General features: G+C 38.6%; 1 protein-coding gene across 1 annotated transcript; it reads left to right on the forward strand.

Annotated features, from left to right (window-relative positions):
• Positions 1–370: 370 nt before the first annotated feature.
• On the forward strand, positions 371–7,375 carry LOC113312190. The gene is made up of 10 exons (XM_026560945.1): positions 371–547; positions 1,615–1,620; positions 1,902–2,277; positions 2,326–3,552; positions 3,942–4,536; positions 4,634–4,921; positions 5,390–6,083; positions 6,185–6,187; positions 6,949–7,018; positions 7,278–7,375. The coding sequence occupies exons 1-10, from the start codon at positions 371–373 to the stop codon at positions 7,373–7,375; spliced, it is 3,534 nt and encodes a 1,177-aa protein (XP_026416730.1).
• Positions 7,376–20,887: the final 13,512 nt, after the last annotated feature.

Genomic DNA, 20,887 nt, shown 5'->3' on the forward strand with positions numbered 1-20,887 from the left:
CAGCAATGCTAATGCTCAGGTAGAATTCTATAACTAGTTAATGATCAATTGCATAAGTTGCTTTTTGATTGATTGTTGTTTTCAAGAACGTTTGTTCAATACTGTTTTGTTATTTCATGTTTGATTAACCAATTAATAGTGAACTAGAATCTTATACTAGGTTTTCATAATTAGTCTGTGTTTCTCTTATGATTTGTTTCTCTTATAATTAGTCTGTGTTTCTCTGTGTTTCATAATTCCTCTGTTTGCACTGTTTTTATTATGTGCACCTGTAATTGTTATTGCCATAATGGATGTGTTTATGATCTGCAGGGAATGAATGGTGGTGGGTGGTTATCAAACTAGAAGTCAGGGGGTAATTTTGAGAAATATGAGAAAGAGATGTGTTGCCTTGGGCCATATAGATAGGAGTAGGCCTCTAGTAAATGATGAATTTCATTTGGTCCAAATTGATGAAGTTTGTCTAGAATCTGAGGCTCTCTGTGATGGCGATGGAACTTTTAAGGATGTTATCATAGGCCAAAAGATTTTGTGGCCGCAACACTCTGTTAGTCTAATTGCCACTGATGGTGTTGGGTTTTAATAAAGTTGGAGTTCTGGTTTTTTTGGAGGTACTGACTTTTTGGGATTTGTTTTTGGGTATATATACATGGCTGGTATACATGTAAGTTTTTCGGATATGTATTTAGGTACTGGGTTAGTTTTTCGGATATATATTTAGGTACTGGTTTTATATATGTAACTATTTTGGGCAAGCTTAACTTTTAGATGTAACTATTTTGGGATTTCTTGCAAGTTTGTATGGTTTTGAGTCTCATCTCTTTTTTTTTTGTTGTAAAGAAGAAGATACTCAAAACATGTAAAGAAGTGTCTTGCAACTTCTATATGAATATGTAGCTTCAGCATGTTTTGGAGCCATGCCTTATCTAACGATATATATTATTATTAACTTTCATATTTTTTTACATCATTTCAGTTTCAGTATTGTTAATAACTTTTAACTTGTTGTCTATCCTCAAATTTCAATCCAGCAAGACCTATTTTTCTTTTCCAAAATGAAAATACTTGTTGATACTGCATACTTAACCAATATAATGAACTAATACCAAAATACTAGATCACTTGAATTATACTGAACTAAAATCTTCAAAATATATAAACAAAAAATGAGCAAAACAAAGAAAAAACCCAGATCAAAGTTCTTAAAAAGACAGAATCCATGACTGGAAAAGATAAAATCATTCTCACTTCAATTTCTGAGCTTATATCTTAACCCCAAATAAAATCTGACTCGTTTAGAGGCGATTCAGCCCATTCAGATGAGTCAGTTATCAATCTGACTCTTTCTACACCATAATTTCCTTATCCATCCGAGAATAAAAAAAAAGAAAGGAAATATATTCTCTCTCTCGTAATCTAATTCAGATGAGTTGACCAGAAACTTATTCAGCAGAACCAACTCTTTCTACACCATGATTTGATTTCAGAACTCAGATCTCCAGCTCACCAATTTATTAGGGTAAGTACTGTTTTCTAAGTTCAAATTTGTTAGGGTTTAGCCTAATTGATTTCAGTTTCAGTTGGATATTGAATTTGTTTTTTTTTTTAAATTAGGTCAAAGTAAGTAGTGTACTTGTAATCAATGAGTGATGTTCTTTCTTTCATACTTTTGTATGTGGATTTTTGTAATTGTATCTGACTTTGGGTACCATTGATTTATGTGAGTAATACTGGTTTCATTTATATTGGTTCTTTTGTTTTTTGTTAATTGCTTGATTTGATGAGTTCTTTCCAGTTATGATTTGGATTTTGAATAAGATTTGAATGTTTACAGAATATGTTTGTTGAATTGCCTCAATGAGTTGGTTCTGATTTATATATGTATATCCTTTGTTTTTCAGATGTCTCAACATCTAACTACTCCAAATAAAGACTGGATGTTTGCACGCAAGGGTTCACCTCCATGGATTCAAGGTGTTCAATATTTCATCCAATTTGCAACAGAGAGTCTTGGTGAAGGTATCAAAGAATTTCGTTGTCCTTGCATGAAGTGTAAGAATTACAACAGTTTACCAAAATCTCTAGATGATGTACATGGGGATATTCTTGATTATGGGTTCGACAGGCAATACCGAACATGGATCCATCACGGAGAGCAACCTCGTGTGAATAATGTTCAAGCTCGTTCTTTACCTGCCAATAATGCTATGAATCATGGAGCTGCTGCATCTTTTCCGAGGATATTTGACTTGTTCAATGAGACACTAGGACGTGTAGGTGGGTATTGATAATCCTGAAGGGACCATCCGGGTACTGCTGTTGAAGACGGTACTGCTGTTGAAGATGGTACTGTTGTTGAAGCTGGTACTGCTGCTCAAGATAAGGCTAATGTGAATTGCAGGAAGAGGTTGGAGGATGCAGTCCAACCCTTATTTCCAGGTTGTGATGCTGATCATACAAAACTATCAGCAACAGTTGAGTTGCTTAGTATGCAAGCAAGGTATCAATGTTCTGATGTTTTCATGACTGAATTATTTGGATATTTGAAAATTATTTTACCAGATGGGAACACATTGCCATCTAATTGTCGTAAAGCAAAGGACATGATTAAGCCATTTCAGTTGCCGGTCCATATCATCCATGCTTGCATTAATGATTGTATTCTCTATCGCAAGGACTATGCTAATGAAGAGAAGTGTCCTAAATGTGGTGAAAGTAGATGGAAGAAACCACCCGAAGGGAGTAATCCATCAACTAAAAAGGTTCCAGTGAAGAGACTGAGGTATTTTCCAGTTACAGAAAGGTTGCAGCGTATGTATGGTACAACATGGATAGCTGAGCTGATGACATGGTATGCTAAGGTTGAAGAAAGTGCTACACATATGAGACATCCGGTGGATTCGTCACAATGGAAGTCAATAGACATGAAGTGGCCTGAGTTTGCTGAAGAGAAACGAAACGTACGTCTGGGACTAGCAACTGATGGTTTTAACCCTTTTGGAATGATGACCTCGCATAGTACTTGGCCTGTTATGCTTACTTGTTATAACCTTCCGCCATCTGAATGCACGTCAAAGGATTTTACGATGTTAACACTGCTGATTCCTGGTCCACTTGGTCCTAACCACAACATAGATGTTTATTTGCAGCCCTTGATCGACGAGTTAATTGATTTATGGACAGTCGGTAAAGTAACGTACGATGCGCATACAAAGACTTCCTTTACAATGAAAGCAATGTTATTGTGGTGCATACACGACTTTCCCGCATATGCTCATGTTTCTGGTTTGCGAACTTCTGGAAGATTTGGTTGTCCTGTGTGTGGAGAAAATACAGAGGCGTTCAGGCTAAAATGGGGTTCTAAGTATGCTTATATGGGTCATAGAAGGTTTCTAAGAGATAGGTTTCACCCTTATAGACTGAAAACATCTGAGTTCAACGGATTTGAGGAGACAAGGGGTGCACCAAGACGTTTGAGTGGTGCCGAATTATTCGACAAGACAGCAACCGCAGATAAAGAGTTTGGGAAGCTGGTCAAGCGGCCGGTCGTACGTGAGTCTCCGTGGTCGAAGAGATCGATCTTTTTTTGTCTACCATATTGGAAGGTAACCTCCTTTCTAACTTTATGTCATCTCATCTCATCAGTTATATATATATATATATATATATATATATATTATTTGATCTCCATAGCTTTACTTGTTATATTTGTTTTGCTCGGCATAATTTTACTTGTTAGAAGCTTTATATCTACCAGCATGCATCCATGAATCCATTTCTCAGAAACAGGCCTCATCATAGTTATAGTTATGTTTGTTCTGTTTGTGCTGAAACAGTTACTTAAATTCAATTCAATATGTGTTGTTTGAAATTCCTTTCTAACATAATATCATCTCATTAGTTTATGCAAATCCGGCACAATGTGGATGTCATGCATGTAGAAAAGAATTTTACGGAGAATTTGTTTGGAACTTTTATGAGCCATAAGGATAAGAACAAGGATGGGAAACTGGCGCGTAAAGATTTAAAACTGCTAAACTTAAAGCCTTGCTTGTGGTTGACGGAAGAGAATGGAAAAGTAGAGATGCCTCATGCACCTTATTCTTTGTCTAAGGAAGAAAGGGAAGTCATCTGTAAAACTCTTAGCACACTTAAAGTTCCAATTGGTTACAGTGCGAATTGGAAACGGAAAGTATGCTTGAAAGACTTCCAATTGAAGGGTTTGAAGTCTCACGATTATCATATTCTGATGCAGGGGTTAATGCCTATTTTTATGATGCATTGTTTCAAAGAACATAAGCCTTTGCGTGAGGCAGTTCGACACTTATCGTTGTTTTTCAAAGTACTAACTTCCAAGGTTATTGATCGTGCTGAGCTTCGTATAATGCACGAACGTGTGGTGGAGTCACTATGTGTGTTTGAAATGTATTTCCCGCCTGCTTTTTTTGTTAGTATGACTCATGTTGTCGTACACTTGGCAGAAGAGGCACATCAATTGGGGCCTGTTCAGTTTAGGTGGATGTACCCTTACGAGAGGTATAAACAATTCTTTAGTTACTTATGATCCCTTTAGTTTATTCTTTTTTGAACTTAGCGAAACTTATATATCTTTGTTTACTAACTACATGTGCAGGATGATGAGGTACTACAAAGTACTTGGTCGCAACAAAAATTATGTAGAAGGCTCTATTACAAAACAGTATGAGATTAATGAAGGAGCGCGCCATTGCGTCGAGATACTTCCTGAAAAGAGGCGAAAGTCTCTTAAGTGTCGTGGAAAGATATCAATGCCCAGTGATGTTTATGAAGGTCCATACCCACCTAATTCACAAGGAAAGCCACATTCATTGACCAACGTAGAGCATGAACAAGTTCGTTTGTGGATATTGAGACATTCAGATGAAAATACTGAATGGGAAGAGTAAGTAAAGCCTACGTTGATTTCTTTTTAGATCATTTCATCACACTATGCATTGGATTTTAAGTTCAAAGACATGAATGTACGATCAGTGATAGATCTTAGTTTATTACTTTATCACATCTAATGAACTTATACCAGCAGTTAACTACCCACATGCTACAACTGAAAGTGTCTTAAACTAGCAGTTCCATTTTGTTTATAGCTGTAAAATCAGTTTATACTCTAATGAGGTTCACTCGTCAAGCTTTAGCATACTGTTTTATTTTTAACTGTGCAGTTGAAACATTTTAGTTATCATGACATGAGTTTAAGCTGAAATCTAAGTTGATTTTTGTTACAATATGACATCTTCTAAAATCTGTGTGTGCTCACTCGAAACGAGGTTAAGGGAGTAGTACTACTTGATTATGTTTCCTGATTTGTAAGTTAATGCTTATATCACTTGTCACTTTCTGTGTTGTTTGACAGGAAGTACGAGATATATGTTCGTAATTTGAACCAAACTCGTACGGGAAGGATAAAACCTACAGACTACATTGAATGGCTACAGAAACAACTTGAAGGCACTCCTATGACAGATTTTCGTAGGCTGGCAATTGGTCCTACCTTCGCTACAATTTCGTATAACTCATATTTTGTTAATGGCTATCTTTTTTACACAGCCGATGCCGAAAAAAATTTAACTACACAAAATAGTGGAGTCACCATGGATGCTTGCACCAGCTTCAGAGCAAGTTCCAGAGATACTAACTTGGTCGATGACGATACTACGTACTATGGCATTCTACAACACATACTTGAACTGGATTATGGATTTTTCTCAGAAATTGTTTTTTACTGTGATTGGGTGCGAGTCGAAGACAAAGTACATGGATCCTATGTGGATCCGGATACAAAGTTGAGGTTTGTCAACTTCAGAAAGTTTATGAGAAGCTCAAAAGAAGTCGACGAGCCATTCATCCATGCTTCTCAAGCTAGACAAGTTTTTTACTGCAGAGATGTGACAAGGGAGCACTGGAATTTGGTTTTGGAATCTCCAATAAGATCAGACCCCAATAAGAATGCTTTGGAAGATCCATTTGTCTTCACTGCAAATGCAAATGAAGCTCCATCAATTTTTACAGTTGTTGGAGAAGATGAGTATTGGAATGAAGAAGCTCAGGTAAGGTTTCATATGTCTCTTCCTAGTAGATTCCATATTTGTTATGTTAGCTCTTTTATTTTATTTTTAATTTCATTTTGTATAATTGGTTATCTTTCCAGGGGGTGAGAAACAGGGATACACGTGAATGAACTTGCACGAGACCTTATAATTCCATTGGTGGAAATCATGTAGATCCCCTTGCGCACATGTGAGTTGACAACATACCCTGAACCTCCTTTGTGATTTGATTTTGGTACTTATTTGGGTCAGATAGCATGCCGAATCTTGGGTTATATTCTGCACCTGTTATATTCCACTATATATATATATATATATATATATATATATATATATATATATATATATATATATATATATAACCTGTTGGCTGTTGATACGAGCTTGAACATTATTCCACTGTGAATTAGTATTTGCATACCAAAAGCATTCCACAAAAGTAATTCCCTTATAGTGATTTTCTTTTCCTGAATTCCCTGCTTTCTTCATTTATGTTTTCACTCTTGTTGCATGATTGTATACCTGCTACTGATGAGCCAACTGTTGTTTACATGACCTAGATCTAGGTTTAATCTCTCAAATTACCTCACACGTGCTTCCAACATTAAAAGAAAGAATACAGAGATTGTTGATTTAAGGAGCTTCGTCATTGCAAGGTTTTTTGTTGAATTTGGACTAGGTTAGGATTTTTGTTTTTGTTAAACCTGTACCAGGTTAAGATTCTTTTTAATTGGTTGGTGTCAATTGAGATGCTAGACGCGTTTTAAATTCAAGTCATAGGTACTACCATGTAACGTTTTACTACTTAGAGATGTGTCCCCCATTACCGTGCGATTCTTTAACTTGGTGTGTTACTTGAATGTAGATGCCTCTTAATACAGTTGGAAAAGTGTCTAGCACTGATGATACTCATTACTCGAGTTTAAAACTCATTGGTACTTCAGTGAATATTGAATCGTCAAAAATCAAATGAACTAAAAACTGGTCTTGTTAAATTTAGGTCGCATGAGTATCTTATGCACTGATAAAGCTTGTAGATGAGTTTGCAGCATCCCTTTGAGCACTTTTCTTTCAGCAATGCTGGTTGTCTTGCCTTAAGCTTGCCGTCTAGGATTTATTCATCTATATACCACTATGTGACCGTGTATTTTGAACTGAACGAAGTCATGGTGCTGTTGTTGATTTTCTTTGCAGGAACGACGTTCTTTGTCGTATGTGAACCAGGGACACATCACATGGATGCTCTACTTGATATCATTTACGAAGTATTGGATAAGTTTATCGTCATCTGAGGAGCTTATCGTTTTGTTGTTTAACATGTTGCTTTTAGCTTATTTTCTATTAGTTTGAACTTACTTACTAGCTAGCTAGCTTGGACATGTATTGTCTTGAACCAGAATTTCATCTTTTTTGTGTAATTTGAAACTCAATGGATAATATGAATGTATGTGGAATTCTCAAGTTTTTGAGTTTAAATTTGAATTTTAGTTTGGGTTTAATTTGAGTTCCATTTGAATTGACTTTTCCTTGAGTTTGACTTGACTTGACTTTGATTTGAGTTCCATTTGACTTGACTTGACTTTGATGCAGTCAGATTATTCAGATTCAGCCATTCAGATTCAACAAATCTGAATCGATATATTTTTTTTATTATAATTTAAATCTGAGACTCACGGCTGTGGGTCTGCACCTTGTTACCCTTAAAATCAGTCGTTATTGTGAGACCCACGGTTAGGCGTTGTACCAAACAGAGACGCTTTATCAGAGACCCCAACAGAGACTGTTGAAAATTGTCGTATAACTCGTATATATGACTTTTCCTGACAGTCGCGGAACTTCTGTTTTCCACTAGTGAAACACATCAAGAACCATCGAAAAAAACAGACCATAAAGAGTACAATGCCGAATATTCCGACAAAAAAGAAAGGAGGAATACCAGAAAACGAAAAACTACAAGTATAAAAGAGCATTAAATCGGTAAAGAGATATATGGTCTTCTAGACATAGTCTGAACATTTGATATTTTATCTTCTTTGAAAAGTAATACTTCAAATAAGAAGTTTTCTGCCTAAATCTTAATCGGAAGAATCTAGAATCCGGTGACCAGAGCTAGATGCCGGAGTACTTAAAATGCCAAGAAATCAAAGTAGAATCGTCATGAATGCAAGGAAGAAGCGTGGGAAACACGTATAAGTAAACGTCATGAAGACGCAACCAAAAAACTTGACGACAGAGAGAAGACATCGTCAGAAAACTAAAAACCTAAAGTAAATCTAACCCTAACCTTATAATCTACTCCAAGAGGAGCATAAAAATACTCGTTGGATTAGCTATACCCAAACAATTGGGGTATACATAAATTTAAGTGGACCTAAAAGCAAGGTTAAGGAGTGATAAAAAAAAGGATAAAGTTACGGAACTATCTCTGTTAATTCTAATTAAATCTTACCCATTGATAATATCAATTATTTATTTACTTTTGATAAAAGGAACCTTTTCATTAATGAAAATTCGAGGTCACAATGAGGTTAAGATCGAAAGTGTCAGAGCGTTGCTCAGTCGAACTCACAAGTGTTGTTATCTCAAGCTTGTTGTCCAATTTAGTTGATCAAAACTATATCTTGATTTCTAGTCTACATTTTTTCAAGTCTCGGATTAGGATAGAAGTGTTTAGTTAAGTACCAGACATCACTGCGTTCTACCGTTTTAGGGCGAAGATCAACCGAAGCTTTTGGAGAACTTCATCAACAAAAGGTAAGTGAAGACTGAACCACCTATTACTCAAGTTTTCACCTTTCTATCTTTGAGTCTATGTCGCATGACCAAAGTAGACTTTACATGCACAACAAAAATTTCGAGTCAAGTTTATCTTGTTAATTAGTCTCGAAATATGTTGACTAAGCTTAAGAACATTTGTTCATACTTGATGAATTTGGTTAAGAACAATTATGATTCAAGATTATCATTTGAAAATAGCCTGGAAGAGTGATATGTGTCATTGATGTTATTCGGGAATGTTTCAAATTGATTATTAGAAAGATATAGAACTACATGACAATATGCATACCGGTTCACATACTGGGAAAACTTTTATAAATTCGGAGCCGCATGTACCCAGTACACGTACCGGCGTAGCTATAGTTCGACAACGACTTTTGGTACACATACCAAATATCCAAACCCCAAAAGTTCCGTGACTTGTGAACTCAGGTTGGTACATATACCTAGTATGCATACCGAAAAATTTATGTGAACTCCTGAACTCGTTTTTGTCTTAAGGGTATACAAACCCGGTACACGTACCATGACAAAATAACTCACGAACTGGAAGTAGGTACACATAATTACCATGTCGAATACTTTTAGATGCATCAGAATTATTTCTATGAGATAATCGGCATTTGAAAAACTCTCTAAAAACACATCTAGACATATTTGATCACAATATAACCTATGGTTGTGACTCAAGATTAAAGTCTTAAAGTGTTGTATGAAAATGGTTAAGTTTATAGTTCGTCTGGATAGTTTCGGCTAACCTTTCATGAATAATTCAGTGTACATGGTTCGGTTATGGTTCATCCTAACCAGAGTGTATATTTTTTTGTGATAATATCAAATCAAAGATTCATCTAACGGTGGATATTGATTGCTTGATTCCAAAGCTATCTTAGCTTAAATCTAAAGCGACCTTTGTTTTGAAGTCTATATTAGGAGAACCTCAAGCAACTGGGATCTTTGAATCCCCGACGCTTTTCTTATGTATCCTAATTGTAAACTAGAGGTGTCCTCTCCTTTAAACCGTTTTAGGTTTAGCGACTAAATATACTTCGCTTAGGGATTCCTGAAGTCAGGTCTGACTATCTTTAACTTGATAGTTTGTGTATCTTGATCTTGCTACTGATTGTTGAGTCTCACTCCAATCACGCAAGATAGATAGAAATCGCAAAGTTTTTTCGTCTCAGACTTTGTGATTCCACATGTATATTCCTCTATAATGATGAGTAGGTTTTACTTGTGAGGTGTATAATAATCTAGGTTGCTCTTCGGGAGTCGTAAGTACGGGATTTTGAGGTTTGCTAGACTTTATCTATTGCAAACGATTTCCTATTTCACCTTGATCTTTGATCAAAATGGAAATCACATATAGGCTTATCCGTGGGAGGCAGATTGGTTTAAAGTCTTCAATTGAGTAGAAGAAACTGTTAGGCTGGAAAGGACGCCAGTTAAGGGAATCAATTGCGCAGAGTCTTGCGAGATTCAAGAGACGTAATGAGGGCAAGTGTAATTGCATTACTGTGACGGTAGATTCGGTCTCAACTACATTCCACTTAGAGGTTTTTATAGTTGGCTAGAGTCTGTAGCGGCTTAATACAGTTTGGTGTTCAAATCTGGACAAGGTCCCGGGGTTTTTCTGCAATTGCGGTTTCCTTGTTAATAAAATTTCTAGTGTGTGTTTTATTTTTTTCCCGCGTTATGTTTTTTATATTTATATTGAAATATCACAGGTTGTACATAAATCAATCAAAGTAGATATGTTCATCGCAATTATTGGATACGACTTGATTGATCTTGGATATTGATCTCAAATCGTCCAAGGACTCTCACGGTATAATCAGGTTCACGGACTTGTCTCCGTTTACATATTGATTGTGAGAGAAAGAGATATAAAATCTTCATATAATTCCTGATTGAGATTCATTAAGTTGTAACTCTCGGAATTGTATTTGAGTTTAGTCCATATACAGGTTGCCTAAGAAAAATTTGGCGGTGTATTTTGGTACCCTCGCATTTTCAATTAGTATCAAAGCATGCAAACACACGAAATACCTAATAAGTTTGTGTTTGAAGCAATCTTATTATATGGACAAGAGTACAATCTCGATAAACGTACTTCCAGCCTTTGATGGCACAAATTACTTATGGTGGAAAATTGTTATGCGTTCCTTTCTACAATCCCGTGACTTTTAGACATGAATACATGTAGTAATAGGATACAATCCCCCGACAGTTGTTAGAGACGGAAACACTGTTGAGAAAGATTTAGCAGAATATAGTGAAACCGAGATAAGTGCTGCAAAGCATAAGTATGACGGGTCAAATGCTATTATCCACGCCATAAACCAAGATCTTCAGCACCATGTGACTTCGTGCGCTAAGTCAAAAAATGTTTGGGAGATCTTAGAAACCGTATTTGAAGGAGATACCTCAGAAAAACAAGTTAAGCTTCAAAACCTAAATTCTGACTGGGAAAATCTTCGTATGTCTGATGAAGATTCGTTTACTGAGTTTAATCACAAATTTTCTTAAATTTTTAATGAATATTATGCGTTAGGTAAGACCATTCCTGAAAAGGACATTGTGATGTAAATTATTCGATCGTTACCTGCAAGATACGACTCTAAGAAACATGTCATCATGGAATAAAATAACCTTACAACACTTTCCATAAATACCTTAGTTGGAAAGTTAAAGATCTTTGATCATGAACTGCAATCCAAAGTCGGAAAGGATATTGCCTTCAAGGCACTGATACTGAAACACTTAATAAAAGTGGAAGTATCGACAACTCTGTGAATAATCATGTTGATCCTGAATTTTCAGATGAAGATCTTGATAAGTTGGTTCACTAATCACAACACAGTTTAGAGAACTTCTTAGGAAGACAAATAAATGATTCACTAGAGAAAAACCTCATATGTGAGCTAAGCCACATAACCGTATTCATGTCAAAAACAGAGACTTTAACGATGCTGACGATAAGGATATGCATCAATGCTTCAAGTGTAATGGGTTCGGTCACTTTGCTAATGAGTGTCCAAATCGGAAGAAATACACTGGTAACAAGGGTTTTGCTGCAACACTTGATGAAACGTTTGATCATTATGATTCCGAAGAGGATGATGGATTAAGTGTCGCACTCCTGGGAGAAATTATCAATTTTGATAAATGTAACAATACTTATATCAATCTTTATAGTTTGGTTGATGATTCTTCATCAAATCATTGGAGGATATGATGGAATTTATGTATACTAATGAAAACTATGTTAATGTTTCAGGTACCCTTTGTTTAGCTGCTAACGTCGTTCTAGAATCAAACTCCAAACAGACATGTCCTTATTGTACCATTGAGGGTCACTGACTCACACAATGTTTCAAGTATGAACATAAACTAAGGTATGTCAACAAACTGCAACGGAGGACTAGTCATTTGGCAAATGTGCTTAAACTCGTTCAAAATTTCAATCCTGAGGTACGTAAAGTTAACTCTTCTTCTCCTAAGAGATTGAATGTTTCAAAGTAAAGGTAAAATCTCAAATGAAGAGAAGAGTCGGGTCTAAACATCCTGCAAATAATGGTATTAAAAATTCAGTGCAAGAATCTAATTGTGTTGAAAAGTGCATCTAGTCTCATGTACCCTTAAAAGAGACAAAAACCGTGCACATTAGGGATTTGGGTCAAACTTGAATATTTTACTTGGATTTCCATCTCATAAGCGTCATCTATAACTTATAAATTGATGTTACCATTGTATACAGTTTATGGGTATCGACTCCGCGATATAATCAAGAATGACATAAATCAACAAAGGTTTTTATAAATTGATTATATTCAAATCTATTCTCATAAGCGACATTTATAATTTATAAATTGATGCTACCACTGTATATGGTCTGTGAGTATCGACTTTGCGGTATAATCAAGAATGGCATAAATCAACAAAGGTTTTGATTAGTCAACCAACATGTTCATCTTAATATATGTCTCAAGTGATGGTATTGAAAAGTTTGAACTATGTAGAAACTTAAAGAAGGATAAAAGTGAAATTTAATTCTTCTAAGGTTTTATGTAATTTTTTCTAGCATGGTACTATTATTATTCCGAAACCCTGCATGGTAAATATCTTCTTCATTAAGACTCACATCTCTTTCAAAAGAAGTTTGATAAATATATTTGTGTTTTCACGAATCCATTTTATTCTTACGAATTACCAGATTTTCCGATGCACGGTAACTTGGTGGACTACACAAAGGCTGTTATAGTTTGTCGCACGTACGGTTAGACTATGAGACTAGAGAGGGGCGGTCAACAAAATAGGGTAGGGCCGGGGGATGGGAAATCTCTTATGAATTTGAGTTATCACTTAACTGTTTTATTATTTATCGACCTTATGGAAATTCATGCTAGTCTAAATTACTTGTTAAGATATTGTCACTTCTTAGACGGTTTAAAGTGCGTTTTTCATGAAAAGTTTTTTACTTAAGTCAATGTTTATGAATTATTTTAGGCTTATTAGATCGTTTATAAAGGATTTAAGGATGTGAAAGCTTACTTTTAGTTGGGGTCTGGTCCAACTTACATTTTTTTCTTCCGGAAACCGTGACTGTGAAGCAACCTAGCTTGTGGATTGCGTTTTTGTTCCGAAAAGCTACTTCGTCATTATTGCAAGGTGTGTAATTAGCTAAATGTTTATTGTTTTTCTTTTAGGACCAGAATTTTGTTTCTTTTAAATAAAATTTTAATTTACTTTGGGAACCGACCTGCGTGTCGAGGATTACTTTTATTTTAAAGATTTTATTAAAATTTACATCATTTACCAGTTTTATTTAATTAACTTCATTATTTAAGGATGGTTTTCAATGTGTTCCATACAATAGCCCGATCTCCATTTGTTGGATTGAAGTTTTTAGTGTGTAAAGTGGCCCATGAGTATGCCACACTTGGGATTTTAGGGCGGTCGACCTATAATTCGAAGTGAGGCGTTACATGTATGGCTTACAGATCATTATTTAAGGAGGAGTGAATCAACATATATAGGTTTCACCTATTATGCAAAAGATGTAAGTATTGACTAAGGGGGGGATACATATCACCGTGTATTACTTCGGAGCTGTGATACAATTGAACTCTGGAGAAGATAATAATATTATGTTTCTATATAAAAATGATTGAGAATATATGTTATTAAAGTTGTTATCGCTGCGAATCTTCAACAACAACGATGCTAAGTTGAACACGTTCAGAATCATTGGCAACTTGAAGTAATGAAGAATTCAAGGAGTTGGAGAACCAAAAAATCAAGCATGGTGGATTCCGGAGTTTTGAAGCTTTATTTTTTAATCCATATGTATTGATAGATTGTCACTGAAATTGACAAAGGGGGATATTGTTAGAGCATTTCTCGGTCGAATTCACAAGTGTTGCTATCTCAAGCTTGTTCTCAAATTTAGTTGATCAAAACTATATCTTAATTTCTAGTATATTTAGTAAAGTCTCAGATTAGGATAAAAGTATGTAGTTGAGTACCAGACATCATTGCGTTCTACCGTTTGAAGGCGAAGATCAACCGAAGCTTTTGGAGAACTTCATCAACAAAAGGTAAGTGAAGACTGAACCACCTATTACTCAAGTTTTCACCTTTCTATCAATGAGACTATGTCGCATGACTAAAGTGGAATTCACATGCAGAACAAAAATTTCGAGTCAAGTTTATTTTGTTAATTATTCTCGTAATATGTTGACTAAGCTTAAAAAGATTTGTTCATAATTTATGAATTTGGTTAAGAACAATTCATTGTTTATGACCTAAATTATGATTCAAGATTCTCATTTGAAAATAGCATGGAACAGTGATATGTGTCATTGATGTTATTCGGGAATGTTTCAAATTGATTATTATAGAGATATAAAACTATTGTTAATCTGGATACAAGACAATATGCATACCAGTTCACATATTGGGAGAACTGTTATAAATCTGGAGTCGCAGTACATGTACCCAGTACACGTACCGGCGTAGCTATAGTTCGGCAACGACTTTTGGTACACATACCAAGTATGCAAACCCCAAAATATCTGTGACTTGTGAACTCAGGTTGGTGCATATACTTAGTATGCATACCGAAAAAGTTACATGAACTCATGAACTCGTTTTTTCTTAAGGGTACACAAACCCGGTACACGCACGGTGACAAAATATCTCACGAACTAGAAGCAGGTACACGTACCAAGTGTACATGTACTTACTTTTTTTTCTCTCTCTCATAATCGTTTCTCTCGTTTTTTTCTTCCTGGTCTATCAACTTTATGATCTCCTTCGATTGTGATCCAAATCTATATGATTTGATTTTTTCAGGACTTTCTGATTGATTTGGTTACAATTACTAGTTACTAGTATTATTAAATAAATCATCGTTTTATTTTCTGCAAAACAATTTTATGGTTTGCATATGATTATTGTAGTTGTATATTTTGTTTTCAATTGATTTCATACCTAATGGCTCCTTTGTTCCAGTTAGATTATAGTTGTACGTGTATTTCCATTGAATGCTTTAATCGCAGATATATCATCGGGAACGATTTCCCGGAAGTGATCATGATTCTACGATTTTGTGAAGATAAGTGGCTAAAAGAAGTGATCGTGACGATGAATTGGGCATATTACTCCCTTTTGGGACAATTTATTCTTAAAGAAGAAGAAAGATTGAATTGGGAGGATTACTCCCCTCAGGGACATTTTAGTCTTAATGTAGAAGACAAATTCGGATGGCAGAAATTTATTTGACATGCCATGTTTGAAATATCGGTTTCATCTACGCAACAAGATATATGTAATCTTTTATTGTTCCCATTGTTAGAGCATAGCTCGGTTGAACCCACCAAGCGTTGGTATGTCAAGTTTGGTTGTCATATTTTAGTGAATCAAAACTCATTTTAAGAGTCGCTTAATTATGTACGTATAGGTTATCTTGAAAGTATTGGGATATGAGACATTACAAGTATTGCGAAGACTTGAAGAAGTAAGAAGCTACAACGACAACACCATCCTTCCACTTGAGGTTAGTGATATTTGAATTGAGTTGTTTCATTCCCTAACGTATCTTTCAAGTCGTGCATATTGAAAACAAAATTGCGAAGCATGAATACTCTAGATAGACATAGTATTAAGGAATACAATATGAAGTTATTAAGGAATGCAATATGAAGTTTATTGCTTAACCATTAAACTTTGTAGATAAGACATCGACATAATCGTTTAAATGCTATTGTGATTATGTATTGGTATGAGGTGAGGATTTCATCCTAAAAAACAATGTTTTACATGTATTTTAAGGAAGTAAGTTCATAAACTTGGTTATGAATCGAAAAGGAAATCGTCAGGCGTTATTGGGATTGTTATTCATTGCATATCTTGTGAACATCCAATATGTGTGATTTAGTATAACCGCTCACGACTTGTTTGTGTTCTTGGTAAAACTATTCACAAAGGCCTGACTTATGTATTGGTATGACTTTTATTAGTGAAACCGATCTTAAGTAATCACCTGAGATGGTATGATCGAGTTTGTGTTTTGTTGAACCAAATGTGGGTAAAGGGGAACCGATCCTATGAAGAGGTGCAACACATCACGAAGGGGGATCGATCCTTGTATGAGGTTGTTTGAGGGTGAAAACGGTTTTTGCTGATTTTGGTAATTTCAGGTGTGTGGGTGAGAAACGAATTTAAACCCTAAACAATGTACTGCAAGGGAGTACTTTAGATTCGAGAGATCAATATGTACAAATCCAGCCTAAACCAAGAAATGGTCGTTCCAGACTTGCTTCGGTCACAAAGTGAAGGAGAAGGGTTGGTTTTGGGGAGGGAAGCGAAAAAAGTGTTGAGACCAGAATAGTTGATTCTGGAAGAGTAGTTGTTTTCTACGACTTGTATCAGAAAGTGGAAAGCTAACAAATGGAAAGCTAGCAAATGTTTTCTGAGTGTTGTATGCTCCTGACCTGAACTTGTCGTTCGATGGAAATAGGTAAGACCTATTTATACAAGTCGAAGTGAAACGTACTCTGATCTCGTAAGAAATGGAAAACGGATGAGTAAATGGGAGGAGGTGGTAATCGGTAACGCCTGGAATTGATGTTCCATAAAAGAAAGCGTTTTACCATTATTCCCTGTATTTACTAACCGCCTCATCCTTATGACACTGTCTTGTAACGGGCGTAGTGTACGCCGCATGATGTAAACCGCCAAACCAATACCCAATGAGTATCTCCCAGTTTGTGACATGTGTTGATGTCTCGAGTGTTTTCATGGAAAACATGTAGCATGTTGTTTTTGTTTAGCAAGTTGAGCTTGGGAGACTTGCCGGCTCGGTGGCGACCTTCGACGGTTGAGATTTTGTATCTTGAGAGGAAGGGTAGCCGTTGATTATTGCAACCCTTCGTTTCGTAGCCAGTGGCATGAAAGCATGGCCGACATGGCTTTAATATGGCCTAGTTTAGACGTGGCCAAAATCTAGGGTTTTGGCATTGTTTGGGTGCGACCAAAACTAGGGCTTGGCGTCAAGCCAAAGGTTGTCATGCGTTAGCTGGTAACCTTGGATGGCTAAGATCTGCGTCTTAGATGGAAATGTGGTCGTCGATTGTTGCAAGCCTACGTTTTGGCAGCCGTGAAGGGAAGGCCTGCATGGTATGGGTTAGGCGCATCAAGGTGGCTGGCACGGCATGCCATTGGCACATGTGGCATGGTCGACATACCTTGGCGCGGTTTAGGCGTGGCCAACACTAGGGTTTTGGCGTTGGGCCAAAGGTTACCATGCGTTGGTTGGTGTCCTTGGACAGCTAAGATTTTCATCTAAGATGGAAGGGTGTCCGTTGATTGTCGCACGCCTTCGTTTTGGCAGCCGAGAGGGGAAGGTCGACATGGTATGGTTTAGGCGCGGCAAGGTGGCTGGCACGGCATGCCATTGGCACATGTGGCGTGGTCGGCATGCCTTGGCGCGGTTTAGGTGTGGCCAAAACTAGGGTTTTGGCGTTGGGACAAAGGTTACCATGCGTTGGTTGGTGACCTTGGACGGCTAAGATTTGCATCTAAGATGGAAGGGTGACCGTTGATTGTTGCACGCCTTCGTTTTGGCAGCCGTGAGGGGAAGGCCGACATGGTATGTTTAGGCGCGGCAAGGTGGCTGGCACGGCATGCCATTGGCACATGCGGCATAGTCGGCATGCCTTGGCGCGGTTTAGGCATGGCCAAAACTAGGGTTTTGGCGTTGGGCCAAAGGTTACCATACGTTGGTTGGTGACCTTGGACGGCTAACATTTGCATCTAAGATGGAAGGGTGGTCGTTGATTGTCGCACGCCTTCGTTTTGGCAGCCGTGAGGGAAAGGCCGGCATGGTATGGTTTAGGCGGCGGCAAGGTGGCTGGCACGGCATGCCATTGGCACATGTGGCATGGTCGGCATGCCTTGGCGCGGTTTAGGTGTGGCCAAAACTAGGGTTTTGGTGTTGGTCCAAAGGTTACCATGCGTTGGTTGGTGACCTTGGACGGCTAAGATTTGCATCTAAGATGGAAGGGTGGTCATTGATTGTCGCACGCCTTCGTTTTGGCAGCCGTGAGGGGAAGGCCAGCATGGTATGGTTTAGGCGCGGCAAGGTGGCTGGCACGGCATGCCATTGGCACATGTGACATGGCGGCATGTCTTGGCGCAGTTTAGGCGCGACCAAAATTAGGATTTTGGCGTTACCAGGCTAGGATTTTGGCGTGACCAGGCTAGGATTTTGGCGTGACCAGGCTAGGATTTTGGCGTGGCCAGGCTAGGATTTTGGCATGACCTAATTGGTCGATGGAAAGGGGGCCGGCAAGAAACATGGAGCCGTCCTTGTTTGGAATACGTGTGGCGCATTTAGGGAGACCTGATTGGTCGACGGGAAATGGGGACGACAAGCTATGGCGTGACCACACTTCTAGCGCGCTGTGGCGGATTTAAAGCGACCTGATTGGTCGATGGAAAGGGGGCCGGCAAGCAACATGGGGCCGTCCTTGTTTGGAATGCGTGTGGCGCATTAGGGAAACCTGGTTGGTCGATGGGAAGTGGGGCCGGAAAGCTAGGGAGCGACCTTGTTTGGAATGCGTGTGGTGCATTTAGGGAGACCTGGTTGGTCGACGGGAAGTGGGGACGGCAAGCTAGGGCGCGACCACACTTCCAGCGCGTTGTGGCGGATTTAAAGCGACCTGATTGGTCGATGGAAAGGGGGCCGGAAAGCAACATGGGGCCGGCCTTGTTTGGAATGTGTGTGGCGCATTTAGGGAGACCTTAATGGTCGATGGAAAGTGGGGCCGACAAGCTAGGGCGTGGCCACACTTCCAGCGCGCTGTGGCGAATTTGGTTGGTTGAGATCTGAATCTCAGATAGAAGGGTGGTCGTTGATCGTTGCTGGCATGGTTTGCCATTGGTACGGTGGTGCGGCTGGCATGGTTGGCATGCCTTGGCACGACGTGGCTGGCATGGTTTGCCATCGGCACGGTGGTGCGGCTGGCATGGTTGGCATGCCTTGGCGCGGAGATGTGGCTGGCACGACATGTCATTGGCGCATGCGGCTGGCATGGTTGGCATGCCTTGGTGCGGAGACGTGGTTGGCATGGTTTTCCATTGACACGGTGGTGTGGATGCCATGGTTGGCATGCCTTGGCGCGAAGATGTGGCTGTCATGGTTTGCTATTGGTACGGTGGTGCGGCTGGCATGGTTTTCCATTGGCACGGTGGTGCGGCTGGCATGGTTGGCATGCCTTGGCGCGGAGACGTGGTTGCTGGCATGGTTTTCCATTGGCACGGTGGTGTAAGAATTTAGGGTTTGGTGTACGAAGGTGATGTCGGTCAATAGTAAGGGTTCTATCGTGGAACATGACACATGTAAAAAAAAGGTACCCTGGTAATTCTTACGTAGGCGTGTTGAATGATTCAATAAATGCGCTAGTGGTCCTAGTGACGTCATGTCAGATGTAAGGTTTTACGATTTTAATCCTAAGATAAAAACCACCATCAACATTAAGTCCCCTGATTAGCTCGGAACAAGAGCATTGTTGCGAGGTAAGCATAAGATGGTGACGGGCGAGGAAAAAATCGAAATGACAAGTCGTGAAAAGATGGTCAAGAAGACCCGACTAACATTTTTCGAGAGGTAAGGAGAGTTCGTGATTCTCGTGTTGGCGGCCTTGCATAGATTCTACTTGTGATGTTGCTGGCTAGACCGTGAAGTGATGAGATGTGGATTTTCGGCTTGGAATGGGAGCCGCAGGCGTTGGTCGGCTTGGAATGGGAGCCGCAGGCGTTGGTCGGTTTGGAATGGGAGAAACTGGCTTCGGAACTTCGGCTACCAAACGATGGTCATGACGCTGGAACTTCGGTTATCAAATGGTAGTGATGGCGCCTGGAAACTTTGTCTAAATTAGGGTTTGGCCTGCCGAAACCCTATTTAGCGCCCCTTACTAGAATCGTTGTAGAATTCTCGTACAAACTCGGATTTTGACGGTCCGCCCCTCCATCTGACCAGTAAAGAATTTCCTATCTCCCACGCAGGAATATTTAGGTTTTGATCTCGTTTAAGAGGTTGAAACGTCCCGACAGTGAATCTCAGGAAGAATTCAGGAGGGATGTTGCGGGTCCAGGGTAGCATAGTCGCACCGAGTCATCTGTTCCCGTTCATGGAGCAAGAAGGGAACTTTATTCTGTGCAAAACTCTAGAAACTCCGTCAGTATGAAAAGAGGTATTGATCTTCTTTTGTTTTCTGTTGCTCGTCTGTATCCGCGCTTTCGTCTGCAGTGTCTCTCCAGTGGATTCCAAAATTTACCAAACTCCATTGCATTCTTGGAACGGATGGATGGAATATATGCTCGACAACGATCATGTCAGGGTTAATCTTGGAGATTGTGGTTGTGGTGTCGGTCCATCCTCGGCTTTAGGTTTTTTAGTGCCTAGACCTTCTGATCGTGATGATGATGTGTTGTGAATGCTTGTATGGTCAAAAAATTCT

This window comes from Papaver somniferum, chromosome 9 (genome assembly GCF_003573695.1).
Source record: "Papaver somniferum cultivar HN1 chromosome 9, ASM357369v1, whole genome shotgun sequence".
Taxonomy (NCBI): domain Eukaryota; kingdom Viridiplantae; phylum Streptophyta; class Magnoliopsida; order Ranunculales; family Papaveraceae; genus Papaver; species Papaver somniferum.